We start from the raw sequence: 15,369 nt of genomic DNA on the forward strand, positions 1-15,369 counted from the left end.
TCGTGAACATGAATCACTCTATTTATGACTAAAATATCACGATAACGTGGATGAAAATTACGAACATCGCGACTAAGATCTTGAAATCATGAACTTTAATCCCGCTAACGTCATGAGAATGCACAAGAATCGCGAATAAGCTCTTGAAATCATGAACAACGTTTGACTGTCGACTGTGTATTCCCAAATCATGAACAAGAATCACAATAAAAAATAAACAACAACAGTAACCCACCCAAACATTCTAATGTAACGCCATGTATATATTCGGGGCGAGCTTGTTTTTAGAAAATACAAATAGTTTCATGAATACGAGGTTTATTATTCATAATTTCAGGAACTTTGTCACGGTTTTCGTAAATCGTCCAGTTCATGAAATCGTGACCTTTTGTTCATGAATTTATGAACGGATTTTTTCGTGTGACCATCGTTGATTCGAACGAAACTTTGAAGTTGTGTTCGGTTTATGAATCTCCATGATTTTCTTTGACAATTGCAATAATTTGATGCAAAAGCAATTTTTCAAAAGGGCGTAGATATTTCTACGTGCATAAATTTCATTTTTTTTGTTCGATTACTGTGTTTTATACAGCAATACTTTCTAAGAACGAGTTACAGGGAATGAATATTTCTGTACAAAAAAATGCACTGAAAAAAGTGTAATTTTTCACAAAAACAAAAATTAATTTTTAAATTTAAAATGCAAAAAAACATTTTTGCTATTTTTTTATATTCTGTCAACCAAAACCTAAAGAGAAAAAAAAATAAATATGATTGTATGATAGAGAACAATAACTTTATACATGTTTTTAAATTTCATACTAATTGACATACAAATTTTTTTTCAGAATATAATTCTAAGTATCATTTTAAATCAAAATGCATTTAACAAAAATCTTCCAAAATGCGATAGTATTTGGAATTTTGTTCCAACAGAAACAATTTCGACTGGTTATGTCCTTTTAAAAAGTTATTTGCCTTACCCCATCATAAAATATAAAAAATCTAATGTTTATCGTTTCGAAGAGGCAAAAGAAATTTTTTCAGTATATTTGGATCATGGAGAAGCTTTCAATAAAAAAGTTTTTCTTACAACAACTTTTGACATTTTTTCATAATTATTACTATTTGTAGTCAAAAATACATTTTTTGAATATGATTTTTAACGCAATTTTAAATCAAAATGCTAATAACAAAAAAATTCTGTAATGTAGATGTAGTAGTTCTCGAGATATTTTAAATTTTGTTTTAAAAACACAATTCTTTTGTTATATTACTACCTTTTCAGAAGTTATTCGCGTATCTCCATCAACAACAATCGGTTTTTCAAAAGGCCCATAACATTTCCTGTAACTTTCTTTTTGACATCAAGGCGATATTGTAAACCATTTGAAAGCGATACGAAAACAATCAAAATTCTATTCAATTAAAGGATCTGATGATTAAACTAAATAGTTCGATCATACGATCATGCTTTTTTCATGTAGCTTTCAAATGGGTTACAATATCGCCTTGAATTCAAAGGATTGTTGTTGATGGACAAACGCGAAATGGTCTCAATGAAATAAAATAATTGTGAAGTTAAAACAAAATTTGAAACATTTCTAGAACTACTACATTTCAGAAAAATTTTGTCATGAGCATTTTGATTTAAAATGGTGTTTAGAATCATATTCAAAAAGAAAATTGTATTTTTGAATGCAAATAGTATGAATCATGGAAATATGTCAAAAGTTGTAGTTAGGACATTTTTTTTGAAAGCTTGTCCATGGTCCAAATACACTGAAAAAGTTTCTTTTACGTCTTTAAAACGATAAGCATTAGATTTTTGACATTTAATGATGGGGTAACGCAAATATCTATTAAAAAAGGCGTAATCACACGAATTAGCTTTTTTGTTGGAACAAAATTCCAAATACCTCGAAAACTATCGCATTTCGGAAGATTTTTGTTAAATGCATTATAATTTAAAACGATATTTAGAATTATATTCTGAAATAAAATTACAGTTGTATATGTCAATTAGCATGAAATTAAACAAAAACATGTGTAAAGCTATTGTTAATTTTTGGCGATAAGTTTTTCATCATACAATCACGTTCAAAATATTTCTTTTCTCTTTAAGTTTTTGATGACAATAATAAAAAATTAGAAAAAATTATTTTTATTTGCAATTTAAATTTTTAGCGCAATTTTTGTTTTTGTGGAAAATGACACAACATTTTTTTCAGTGTATATTTTTTTCGTACAGAAATGTTCATTCTCTGTAGCTCATTCTTAGAAAGTTTTGCTGTATAAAATACAGTAATCGAATCAAACATTTTTGAAATTATGGCACGTAGAAATGTCTACGCCCTTTTAAAAAATTCCTCTTGAGTCGAAAAAATCTTTCTAATTGTGAAAAATGTTCAGTCTTCCATGTCAGTGAAACGGGTAAAGTAGGAATCGAAGATGGTCGGTCACGATTTTAAATATTTTCGGATGGATCTTGATGTGGCCAACAAAATTTCTATGGGCCGTCAGTAACCTAGAACTACAAATGCAAGATGTTTGGCTCCTATTTTAGGGAAAAAAAAATCCTTTTTGCATTCATAGCGCTATCGGTTTGAATGGGAGTTTTCTCTGTGACCACATTCCACAACCCGTAACACCGCTACCGGAATTCGGATCGAAATAAAATTTAATAACAGTTTTTGGGGTTCATTGGGGATTAAGTTTGGTCAAATCGGTCCGGTAATCACTGAGAAATTGATGTAACTGTTATTTTGACTTTGAATACTTCCGCTGCGGCTTTTGGAACCGTCGATGGTTGCCAATGTGGCCAAAGAGGCTTTGAATGACTGTTAGTGACCTAGAACTACAAATCCAAGCAGTTGTGGTCACATATTGGAAAAATTTTCGCCTTTTGGAAAAAATTTACATCCATCGCCGAATACGTTGAAATCGGGATTTACTGTGTGTTCGTACTCATCACCCTGTAATTCTGAAACCGGATGTCGGCTCAATTAGAAATTCAATAGCAGCGTTGTAACTTTTCAATTCAAAATTCAATTGGAACGTAGTAAACTCAGGCCTAAATTCAAAGATAGTACCGTGTGGCGGTACCAACTAGATTCAAGCTAACCGCTATTAAAGTTAGTCAACAGTTAGTTAAAAAAAATTAAAAATGCTATATAAATGAATGCAACAGGAGAAATATAAATGGGGTTACGAAGAAATTTAAGAATATAGGTTTTATCATAGCATGATAGTCTTAAGAAAACTTTGTAACATGTTATGTATAATAAAAGAGTCTCTGCACAAGAAATAGGAGTAAAAATTCGAAAAAATTAGAAAACATTCAAAAGGTGTATTTAAATATATTCATACTCTATGCTGTTTGCACCACTAAGCGGCCTAAATTCTATTTTTACAACGAGATACGAAATCCTTTGAAATACTATATAGCTTCGCATAACATCAGATTGCACTATCTCTTGCCATTGTATGGATAGGAGTATTACCTTGAATTAATTTTGCTCACTGGCGCCACCATGTGATAGAATTCTGCATTATTCAAATGAGAATAGAAAATATTTTTTAGCTACTCTACAACTTTATATAACTTTCATATGCTCCATCTCTTACCGTTATACAGATGGGAGTATTCCCTTTAAATTACTTGGCTCACTACCGCCACCTTGCGGAGAAATCCTGAAACTTTCCAGTGAAACCAAAAAGTGCTTTTATTCCTCTACAACTTTGTGGAACATCATAGCTTTCTATCTCTTATCGTTTCAGACATATATGAGTTTCTCCTAACCTTGCCCCACCTTTGCATGTGGTTCACATACATGAGATAAGCGGAGTACGCCCTTTGCGAATGTTAAGCAGCAGTATCCAACTTTAAACGTTAATAACTCTTTAACGGTTGGTTGGATTGTCTTGCAGTCTTCGACAAACTTGTTCAGCATACCTTCAAAAGCTTAACTCCTTCCTAAGTCAGTAAGCGGAAGTTTACAGCGACCTCTAGCTTGTGAACTGCGAGTGTTTCCCCATACATTTTGGCCAAAAATCCCATACAAACTTTAAGCTCTTTGGAGGAGGGGTTAGAGTTAACCGATTTCGCTCAAATTTGGACAGTATCATTTTTTCATGATTTGGAACGACGCTAGGGGGTGTAGGTTGCGAATTTTTTTTTCATATAAATCATTGTCACCCTAATAAACACACATACACACACATACACACACATACAGACTTTTTCCGATCTCGACGAACTGAGTCGAATGGGATATGACACTCGGCCCTCCGGGCCGGGATTAGGTTGACGTTTTTCAGAGTGATTGCATAACCTTTCTATATGAGAAAGGCAAAAGGTGCGAAATCGGCAAAGTCCCAAAAAGTCGATTTAAAAAAAAAAAAATTTCGTGATAACATAAAATCTCGACGTTTCATACATTTTAAAGATGTTTGGCATCAAAAATACCGATTTCTGAAATTTCAAATATATGTGGCCGGACGGTTCACTCTATATTTCCGGAACCATATAAGCGATCCGTGCGAAATTTTGTAGACATCTGTGGGCATATTATTGCTATCATTTGGGACTAAGTTTGTGAAAATCGGCCCAACCATTTCAGTAAAACTGATGTGAGTTCGTCAATTTTGAAAGATGGCCGCTTTTCCCGGGCACTTCCTGAACCGTCTATGGTGGTCAATGTAGTGAACAAAAGTTTGGTTGGCCGTCGGTGACCTAGAACAGCAAATTTAAGTTGTTTGAGAGACATTTTAGCGAATTTTTTACCTTTTTTGCTTTCATCGGAGTATCGGTTTCAATCACAATTTGCTATGTGATCGCACGCCACAACCTGTAACTCCGGAACCGCAAGTCGGATCGAGATGAAATTAAGTAGCCATTTACGACACCTTTCATTTGAGACTAACCGATGTGAATGTTATTCTGAATTTGGATATGTTATTCTGAATTTGGATACTTCCACAGGGGCTTCCAGAACCGATGATGGTGGCCAATGTGGCCAAAGAGACTTTGAATGGATGTTAGTGACCTAGTACTACAAATCGAAGCAGTTGTGGTCATATTTTGGAAAATTTTTCACCTTTATACATTCATTGCAGAATTTATTAAAATCGACATTTTCTGCGTGATCGTTCTCTCCACCCTGTAATTCCGGAACCGGGAGTCGGATCCATCAGAAATTCAATAGCAGCCTATGGGAACGTTGCACTTTTCATTTGAGACAAAGTTTGTCAAAATCGGTTCAGCCATCTCTGAGAAAAATGAGTGACATTTTTGGTCATATATACACACACAGACGCACATACACACATACATACATACACACGCACAGACATTTGCCGAACTCGACGAACTGAATCAAATGGTATATGTCACTCGGCCCTCCGGGCCTCCGTTAAAAAATCGGTTTTCAGAGCAATTGCAATACCTTTCTATTGAGAAAGGCAAAACGTAAGGGCGATACTTCAATGCTGATAGCTGGGACCGAAAAAGTAAACAATCGCCTATCATTTTGTCAATTTCAATAGCAAAAACAAATTTTTCAAATACTTTATGAATAATAATAATAATTTCAAATACTTTATGAAGTTTTGGGTTTCGATCACTGAATCATGCAATCTAGGATGTAAAAAACAAAATAGTTCTTAAATAGGAAATAAAACCAAGTCTGGAAATATTCACTGTTGATTTTCTTTGAATGGTATCATTGCTAGTATCGCCCTTTTCAAGAAAAAGCGTTGATTTCTTAGTTCTCAGTCGCGTTGGAAATTTGAGTAAAGTATAAACTTCAAATCGATTAAAAAAAATCGATTTTTTGGCTCAGTACAATATATAACCCCTTTTCCCTCCACAATGCATTGATTGAGGAATTTAGATATTTTATTAACAGCGTATTAGCAATAATTCGTTTGTATGTCTATTTTATGGGCCATTTTTTCGCTTTCCCATTGATTTGGTTTGAGATTTCTAGCACTGATGTTGTCCTATGCTGATTTGAGCGATTCTCTGAGTCCTGCCACTATCCCATGTAGTATCGCCGGCGACGGTGGTAAAACATGATGATGAGTTATGTTCTACCATAGACCATGCGGTAGACTTGGTGCAACGCCCAACTCTTACTCTGCAGAAGGCAAAGAATTCTTCACATTTCCTTTCGATAATGCCCATATTTTTTTAATCTTAAATACGTTTATTTAGGCCAAATGCTGTAGCTTAACGAGGCCGATAATTCATTTTTTTAAAATTACATGTTACATGTTAGTGGGGGAAGGGAAAGCCGTATTTAGGGGCGGCTTGCTCTCCTCTTATGTAAGTAAAGGAAAAAGGTAGGAAGTGGGATACATATTGTGTAATTGACATCGTCGTTTGCTGATTGATCATTGTGGCGGATATGCACACTTTGTTGTAGTGTTGTAGTTTCCAGCCTGTAATCGCAGGGGCGAGGGGAGGGTCGATATTTCGGATAATTATTGGCACTCTGATGCTGTCATGATGTTCTCTATATCATCTGCATGTGAGGTATGTCATGATGTTCTGGATAGACGGTTATCAAGAAGGGTATGCACCAAAGACTCGTGAAGCAATGCCATATTGTAGATACAGGGATAGGTTGGTGAGATTCTACTGTGAATGAGAGAGAGGAAAATGTATTAAACTTGCACATCAATAGTTTTCAAACAGATATAAATAAGAAAAATATAGGGGTGGTCACGGCTTGCCAGGGCGTCCCAGACTGGCACATTGTTGCAAACTTGCGGAACGAGACCAGACGAGGCAAAAACTGACGAGTGCAACAGCAGACCGGGCAGTTAATATCACTCGATGCAGGAGCATCAGTGGCCAACAAGAGGGATAAGGCAGCAAAATCTAAGCTCAATTAAGCAAAATAACACATGCGAGGCACAGTAGAGATTTCTGCTTAACAATAAACTGTCTGTAATAACATGAGCTTACATCTACTTAATACATACAATCTACTTTCACTAGATCTTCAGCGCCTTGTACTGCATTGTGTCGGTGGGGGCCCCGTTTTCCTGCTACTTCTGCTCTGCATTCTCCGCCTTCGAAGCGTCGCACCCGTTATGTCATGCGACCGATTGACTTCTCTCCTTGTAGTACAGCTGCATTAACGTTCGCTGTCTCGCCGCGTCCGCGACCCGAATGCACCGCAGTCTGTCACGTGATACTCGGCGGTACCGTGTTTCGCACTCGTGTGTATTATTTGTTGCGCGACTCCTACGCACTCGTTGTAGTTTGTGGCGCGACCACGCATACGTTAGTGATCTCGCCGGCCTCTCGCTCTATGGGTATGGTGGATCATGTGGCTCGAGGAAAAGGGTGGAGTGGTTGTGGTCTGCTCTGCTTCGCACTAACTGCCCAGGATCGGTATCGCCGCTCAGCAGCAACCGTCGCACGATCGTTGTCGTACGGGTGAGAGTTGACTGTTTAGCCTGAAAATAAAAGCCCTCTGACGAGGTTTTGTCTCGTTGTTTGAGATTTGTCAGCCAGTCATACACAAACTATTGTACCTGTTGAAGGGCTTTTCTTTCTTGTGCTAATGACTCGTGGTATCGCATGCAATTTGATGATATTGAGTGATCCTGCACAGCCTCTCTTGGCTCTTTCCGTGTGCTTCTAGATGATGCGAAACGATTAAAACTCATTCAGATTTGATGGTTATGTCGGATTACCTATAACCTTGAGATATCAGGCTGCAATGGAATTCTTTCCGACTAAACCGTACGTGGTTTTCAATCAATTCTACGGCCCAGATATCATCCGAACATGCAAGAAGGCTGTAACCAACACGTTAGAATAGGCATGAAGTTGGTAGTATTGAGTGTTACCTTTTAGGGATGATTCACGTGATCACAATGGATTTCAGGGTGATCGATTTCCACGTGTTCGTTTGCCGAAATGACGTGTATGCCTTGAATCGTTTAATAGCTGCTCAGAGTAGAAATTTGCGATCCGATGGGCTTAGTTCCTCACGTACCGAAACCATTAACAGCATGCACTGTTCACCACACACCACTTTTGTTCAGACTGTTTTAATTGTATCTATCCATGCGGCTTTGAGGCCAAAGATCCTCGTTGCGGTACGAGAGCGGGATCGATATATGTTTGATCATATCGTGTGAAAGATAGATCGTGCATCTCTTTTAGAACTGTCTGCGTTCTGGCTCTAATTGTGCACTCTGAGAAATATTTTTGTATTTCGTCGACCGAATCTCGAAATGTAACACAACATCACACAAGCCGCAACGAAATTTTTGCGGAGGCTCGCATCCGCAAAAATTTCGTATGAATGTTGATGTAAGATCTTGAAGAGGCTGATTGATTCTTACATTACACAATCTCGAACAAATTTTCTCCAAACTGGACATCGATGATTGCTGCTTCCTTCGTTCACGATGCGCCAATACAGAACTTATTAGCTAACGGTAACTGTACTTCTTGCTACACCTGTTGGTGCCAGATCGTCCAAGAAATTTATTGTATCACCGCTGATTAAGCTCAGCGGAAGAGTTCTATTTCTACCTTACTGTCTATCTAATCCTAGGGCCAATCGCATCTTCAACACCTGTGTTACTATTTTATGTTGGGCGCCAGAAATTACGCCGAGAAAATACAATTTAAATGTTCGAACTAGAAATTACTGATACTATACTGTACGGTATGAGCTTAATGGTAATAAATTGTTTTGAGAGCATTTTGCGCTTGCGTTTTGTCGTATATGCGCAACCCTACGTGAGTGACTGATCTTTTTCTGGGATGTGGTGAGTTATGCTACCCTCTATCACCTTGCCAAAGAAGGGTGCGATTTCTCACGATCGGCTAGTGCGGGTACGCTTTTTCTGGTGGGGAATGCTGAAACTGTTTCGGCTGACTGGTATGTTGAAATTCCACGCTTTATGCCTCTGGATTCACTATCGCTTTCTCTCCCGATGCATGTCCCGTCTTACGAGTTTCCTTTATCCCAGGTGTTTCAGCAGCAACTTTTAGACTCGAAAGATGTGTTGATCGAAGCTGTGAACGGTAAGCATTCCGTAGTGACTGCTGCCGATAGGGTTTCAATAATCATAGTGCGGGCCACTAATCGGTCAACAGCACCAGTTTTTGTTGCATAATCGCTCTTGGTCGACAGTTAAACTGCGTACATAGCTTGACTTTTGAAGATTAGTCTGCTTTGATGTCTTTGGCATGATAGACACCGGTTTTTGAAGTTTTTATATCCTCCAACCTGTAGTTGTTGCATCCTTGGACTTGTCGTACGATGCAGGGTATGAATTTCGCGCCGAGTTTTTTTGTTCGATGTTCAGATGCGCTCGACAATTCGAACGATCGTCTCCATACTATTTCGCCTACAGTGAACCCTCGGTGTCGTGCTCGAAGATCGTAACGCTGCTTGCTGCTATCGTGGGCTGCCTTGATCCTGGATATTACGAAATGTTGTATGTTTTGTGCTGCTGCGATTCGTAACTTTTGTGCCTCGACGGGATCCTCAGCGGAATTCAGCTTAGCCAGGGGGTATTGATTGGTGAATAAGATGTGATCTCTTCCGAAATTGCAGTAGTGGGGACTACATCCAAGAGATTCGTGCTTTGCTGTGTTGATTGCGCATACTACTTGCTGAATGTGTACATCCCAGTTTCGTTGGTCATCATCCAAGAGAGATCTTACGCAAGTGATCAGCGTACGATTGGTCCGCTCAGCTGCGTTACACATCGGAGTGTAGAATGCGGTTCTCATGTGGATAACGTTGTATCTTTTAAGCAGTGATTGGAATGCCTGAGAGAGGAATTGAGAGCCAGAATCCGAAACGATGATCCTTGGTGTCGAGAATCGATGAAACACGTAGTGCTCCAAAAAATCGGACATCTTTTGGGCATTTGCTGTGCGAAAGGGTTCCGTGATTACAAATTTGGTTACCCAATCGACAATCACTAAAAGTACAGTGTTCCCCTTTTTCGACCGTGTTAGAGGGCCTACCCAATCGATCGATATCAGCTCCCACGGTAACTGAGCCGGTTTGGCATTTCCTAGCGTGGGCTTCAGCGTTGTATTAGGAGCCTTGCTGGCCTTGCAAACATCACATGTTTGTACATATTTGCGGATGTCCGTTGCCATTTGGGGCCAATAGTGGTCTCGTTGAATGCGATGCAGTGTGCGCTCACACCCCAGGTGAGCTGCTGTAGGTATATCATGATATCGATGTATGAGCTCCTGGCGCAAATGCGTAGGGATGACCTTCTTCCAACGATGACATTTACCTCCAGTTTCATCCTTCATGATGCAGTTTTTGTATAACTGATCTCCGATTATCCTAAAGTCTGGTAATCTATCCGAATCTGTTTGAATCTCCTCCAGTAGTTTGTCGAACCACGGATCAGAAGTTCCTGAATGAGCAGCGTCTATTGCGTTGACTATTTCCACACGACTCAGGCAGTCAGGAACAACGTTTGAGCTTCCCTTACGAAACTTAATATCGAAGGAATACGCGTTCATACGAAGAATCCATCGAGCTAGGAGCGGTGTAGGATTTTTCATCGTTTTCAGGTAGGTTAAGCTTGAGTGATCGCAGTACACTGTGAAATGTGTACCTTCGAGGTATCCTCGGAACTTTTCGATCGACCGAATGACTGCAAGACACTCTCTCTGTGTTACCGAATACTTCCTTTCCGCTGATGAGAGTTTTTGCGAAAAGTAGGAAATAGCCTTCTCTCCTCCGTTGTAGTCCTGCGTGAGTACTCCTCCAATTGCGACATCACTTGCATCACAGGCGACTGCGAACGGCTTGGAATAATTTGGAGTTGCCAATACTGGTGCCGAGATTAGATGTGACTTGAGTGACTGGAAAGCTCTCTCGCAATCTTCCGTCCACTTGAATTTAGTTTTTGCCTTGGTGAGTTCTGTTAGCGGGACTGCCGTTTGTGAGAAGTCTTTGATGAACCGTCGGTACCAGCCGCACATCCCGATGAACCGTTGCACTTCCTTCTTATTCGTTGGAGCGGTGAACTTACTAATAGCTTCCACTTTGTCCTCATCTACGTGCCAACCTTCTTCATTCAGCACATATCCTAGGTACCTCAAGCTCTTCCTGCAGAAAACTGATTTTTCTGCGTTGATTGTCAGACCAGCATTCTTCAATCTTCGTGCGACTTCTTGCAGAATTTCCAGGTGTTCTTGAAACGATTCCGTGGCTATTACCAAGTCGTCAAGATACACAAAAACTTTTGGTTCAAGATCAATGAACAAATGATTCATGACTCGAGATAGCGCTTGACTGGCCGTGGAAAGGCCGAATGGAACTACGGTGAACTGATAATGTCCTCGCTGAGGGATAGTGAATGCAGTTTTCTGTTTCGATTCCTGTTCAAGCGGTATTTGCCAAAAAGCAGATTCTAGATCTATTGAAGATAGGAACTTCGAACCGCTCAGGTTATTTACGATCGAGGCTATCTGTGGAATAGGGTACGCCTCTTGGACGATGACAGAATTCAACTTTCTGGCATCCAGGCATAATCTCATAGAGCCGTCCTTTTTCTTCACAGCGACCGTGGCATTATTCCATGGGCAGCAATCGGCGTTTTCGATGACCCCCAGATTCAGCATTCTGTCTACCTCCTTGTTCAAATCATCCAGGATAAACTTGGACATTGGATAGTATTTCTGTTTGAATGGAGGTGAATTTCCAGTGTCTATCTTGTGGTAGTACAATGTTGTTCTTCCCAAATGTCCTTGATTCTGAGATGTTGGAAATTTCCGAATTACTGCCTGCAGCTTCTCCTTATCTTGCTTGGATAACGTTTCAACGATCGATGTTTCGCTTTCTAAGTTGTTGGTGATTCCGCAAATGGTTGGTGTCACTCCAAACTTGGACCAAAAGTCCATCCCCAAGATAAGAATAGGTGGCATTGTTTCGATGAAAAGTATCGGTAGTGTGATATTCTTGTTGTTATACGAAATAGGCACATGAGAGAAAAACGATATTGGATGAGCTGAATTATCTGCAGTTTTTACTTCTCCGTTGACCGGAAATTTAGTTAGTCCTAAATCTGTTGCAATTTTTGAAATGGATCCTCCAATGAGACTGCATGTGGCACCACTGTCGAGAAGTCCACGTATTTGCCGACCTAGAATTGAAATAACGGCATATGGACGATTGTCTTTGTTGTCGGGGTCGATAATTATCGAGTCTGCTTTACAGAAGGCTGGAATATCGTTTAATAAAGGGGTATTTACTTTATCGGGAGACCTCACGCCCCTTATTGTGGGTTCTCCCAGTGCCGGTTTCCCGAATGCTGAGTGTCCAATTGCTTCCAACGCAAGATGCAAGCATCGCAGTTACGCGTAGTGCATCCTTTTTTGCCGCAACTGTAACAGAAAAGGTATCGCTTCGGATTGGGACATCTCGGGTAGGTGTGACCAGAATTTTCGCATTGCCAACATACGATTGCAGAAGCAAGATCTCTGTTATTGTTGTTGTTTTCTCTAGCCGGGCTTTCGCCTGTGTTGGTGGATAATCGTTCTCTCCAGTTATTTTGCATCCGAACCGCATTAACCTCTTCTACTGTATTTGCTGCCGCTTCATTCCGAAATGCCATGTCTTGCTGCAAAACTTCACGCTCCTGAATACGAAGTGAATCTAGCTCTTCATCGATGTCTTGACTTGATTCCATCGTGTTGACTTGGGCGGTACTAAATGACTGTCTGTTGAAAGTTGGACGATTTGCATTGTCCATTCTGTTGGTGGTCGAACGCTGAAAGATCGAGGGCTCAGGTTTTGTCCAAGCAGTGCGAGATGTGAAGGGGGTACGAGCTCGTAAAGAGTAAGATCTGGAGACCTCAAAGTCCCTGAAAACGGCAACTAGATCACGAATTTTATTTGCTCGAGAAGCTGCAGCTATTGGCGAGAAATCGGAATTTAGGTGAGATTTAATGATGAAGAGTTTCTCGGATTCCGATATTGCCGGTTCCACAATCTCAAAAGCTGCCACTAAATCTCTGTAGAAGCTGGTGAACTGTTCATTTGGACCTTGAAAACGCAAATACAGGTCCTGCTTTACAATTTCTGAGTAGTTGGGCGGCAAAAACTCCTGTTTGATCTCGGCCTTGAAGATTTCCCAAGTTGAAAGGCTAAGGTAAGCACGAGTATACCATTGAAGTGCTCGCCCTTTTAGCAAATGTTTGATGGACCGTAACAGAGTTTGCTCGTCCATTCCTTCTGTGTCTGCATAGGTATTCACTTGATTCAGAAATTCACCTAGCTGTATGATGTTGGGCTGTCCAGCGTATTCAAATGGCCATTTGTGTACTGGCTGCGTGAACCTGTTTGCGGTTGGTTGTGGATTTGGTGTTCTAGGTGTACTAGGTCTGTTTTGAGATCTTAAGAACCGCAGGAAATCATCACGTAAGTGAGGGGGAATATGGTCCAACCCTGGTATCTGATGAAGTATTCCTGATTCTTGGTGGAGCTGTGGATCCCAATATCCTGAGATTGAGTTGTTCTGAAACCCCGAAACTGGAATTCGTCGATTTAGTTGATCCTGTAACTGCAACTCAATCTGCTGCCGTCTAACTTGCTCTTGGTGTAGCTGCTGTTCTAACTGCTGTTGCTGTTGTTGCATCTGGTTAACCAACTGCTGGTGTTGTTGTTCTTGTCTTTGTTGTTCGAGTCTAAGTTGCTGGTATCGTTGCTGCTGCTGTTGGTGTTGACCTATCAACTCCTGCTGTTGCTGTAAATTCTGCTGTTGATATTGTTGCTCGTACTGTGTTGATTGTCCTTCCGGAATTTGACCGTCTTTATTTTGCTGCAGTTGTTCAGACAACTGTTGTTGGAGTTCCTGTTCTAATAGTTGTTGCTGCTGTGATGCGTCTTTTATGCTTGATTGAAGCTGCGCGATTTTCAGCCTTTGCAGTGTATCTGGATCTCCAGGTAGTTCTTCTTCCACCTTCTCAGAAGCTAGATTCCCTAGAAAATGTTCAATTTTCTCTAGAGTCTTGTTTATCTTGGCCATCGTTTTGCTGGCATTGGATGTGATCATCGGATCCGATATAATGGAAAGCCTAAATCTGTAATGCATCAGCCTTGATCTGCATAACCTCGCTTGATTTTCATCGTTTTGGCGAAATGCGGCTTCCAAAACTTGGAAAATTGGAGGAAGTTTGGCTTGGCATTTATATATGCTATCGACGTCCGAGAGAACGTGCGTTGATGATGTTGGTGCGGATGCTCCTCCGGCGTCCTCTGTACTCAAAATTTGTAGTAGTTTTGAAATTTTCCATTTGCGGTCCTGGCCTTTCGTTCCTTTTACAGTCCTTACCATCAACTCGAACTCCAGTTCCTCTGGAGAAAGATGCTCTAAATCCATGTTTGTTTTCCTGTGTTTCACGTCCTTTCGCTAAAAAATCACTGATCACCAACTTAACGGCACTAGAATCCTACGCGCGAATGAGGGTTTTTTGGTTGGGCGCCAATGTTGCAAACTTGCGGAACGAGACCAGACGAGGCAAAAACTGACGAGTGCAACAGCAGACCGGGCAGTTAATATCACTCGATGCAGGAGCATCAGTGGCCAACAAGAGGGATAAGGCAGCAAAATCTAAGCTCAATTAAGCAAAATAACACATGCGAGGCACAGTAGAGATTTCTGCTTAACAATAAACTGTCTGTAATAACATGAGCTTACATCTACTTAATACATACAATCTACTTTCACTAGATCTTCAGCGCCTTGTACTGCATTGTGTCGGTGGGGGCCCCGTTTTCCTGCTACTTCTGCTCTGCATTCTCCGCCTTCGAAGCGTCGCACCCGTTATGTCATGCGACCGATTGACTTCTCTCCTTGTAGTACAGCTGCATTAACGTTCGCTGTCTCGCCGCGTCCGCGACCCGAATGCACCGCAGTCTGTCACGTGATACTCGGCGGTACCGTGTTTCGCACTCGTGTGTATTATTTGTTGCGCGACTCCTACGCACTCGTTGTAGTTTGTGGCGCGACCACGCATACGTTAGTGATCTCGCCGGCCTCTCGCTCTATGGGTATGGTGGATCATGTGGCTCGAGGAAAAGGGTGGAGTGGTTGTGGTCTGCTCTGCTTCGCACTAACTGCCCAGGATCGGTATCGCCGCTCAGCAGCAACCGTCGCACGATCGTTGTCGTACGGGTGAGAGTTGACTGTTTAGCCTGAAAATAAAAGCCCTCTGACGAGGTTTTGTCTCGTTGTTTGAGATTTGTCAGCCAGTCATACACAAACTATTGTACCTGTTGAAGGGCTTTTCTTTCTTGTGCTAATGACTCGTGGTATCGCATGCAATTTGATGATATTGAGTGATCCTGCACAGCC

General features: G+C 40.6%; 2 protein-coding genes across 11 annotated transcripts in view; one reads left to right on the forward strand and one right to left on the reverse strand.

Moving 5' to 3' along the window:
• LOC131691421 (uncharacterized) overlaps positions 1 to 15,369 on the forward strand; it is a 1,322,992-nt gene that overhangs the window by 857,802 nt on the left and 449,821 nt on the right. The window lies entirely within an intron of this gene.
• Positions 11,545 to 14,243, reverse strand: LOC131691422 (ras guanine nucleotide exchange factor R-like). Its single transcript, XM_058977803.1, has one exon. It carries the CDS (start codon positions 14,104 to 14,106, stop codon positions 12,289 to 12,291), a length of 1,818 nt encoding a protein of 605 aa, XP_058833786.1. The 5' UTR covers positions 14,107 to 14,243; the 3' UTR covers positions 11,545 to 12,288.

The sequence above is a fragment of the Topomyia yanbarensis genome, chromosome 3 (assembly GCF_030247195.1).
Source record: "Topomyia yanbarensis strain Yona2022 chromosome 3, ASM3024719v1, whole genome shotgun sequence".
Classification (NCBI taxonomy): domain Eukaryota; kingdom Metazoa; phylum Arthropoda; class Insecta; order Diptera; family Culicidae; genus Topomyia; species Topomyia yanbarensis.

Excerpts from the sequence above, each read along its gene's own strand:
- LOC131691422 (XM_058977803.1), bottom strand. The coding sequence starts at position 14,106 with ATGCATTACAGATTTAGGCTTTCCATTATATCGGATCCGATGATCACA.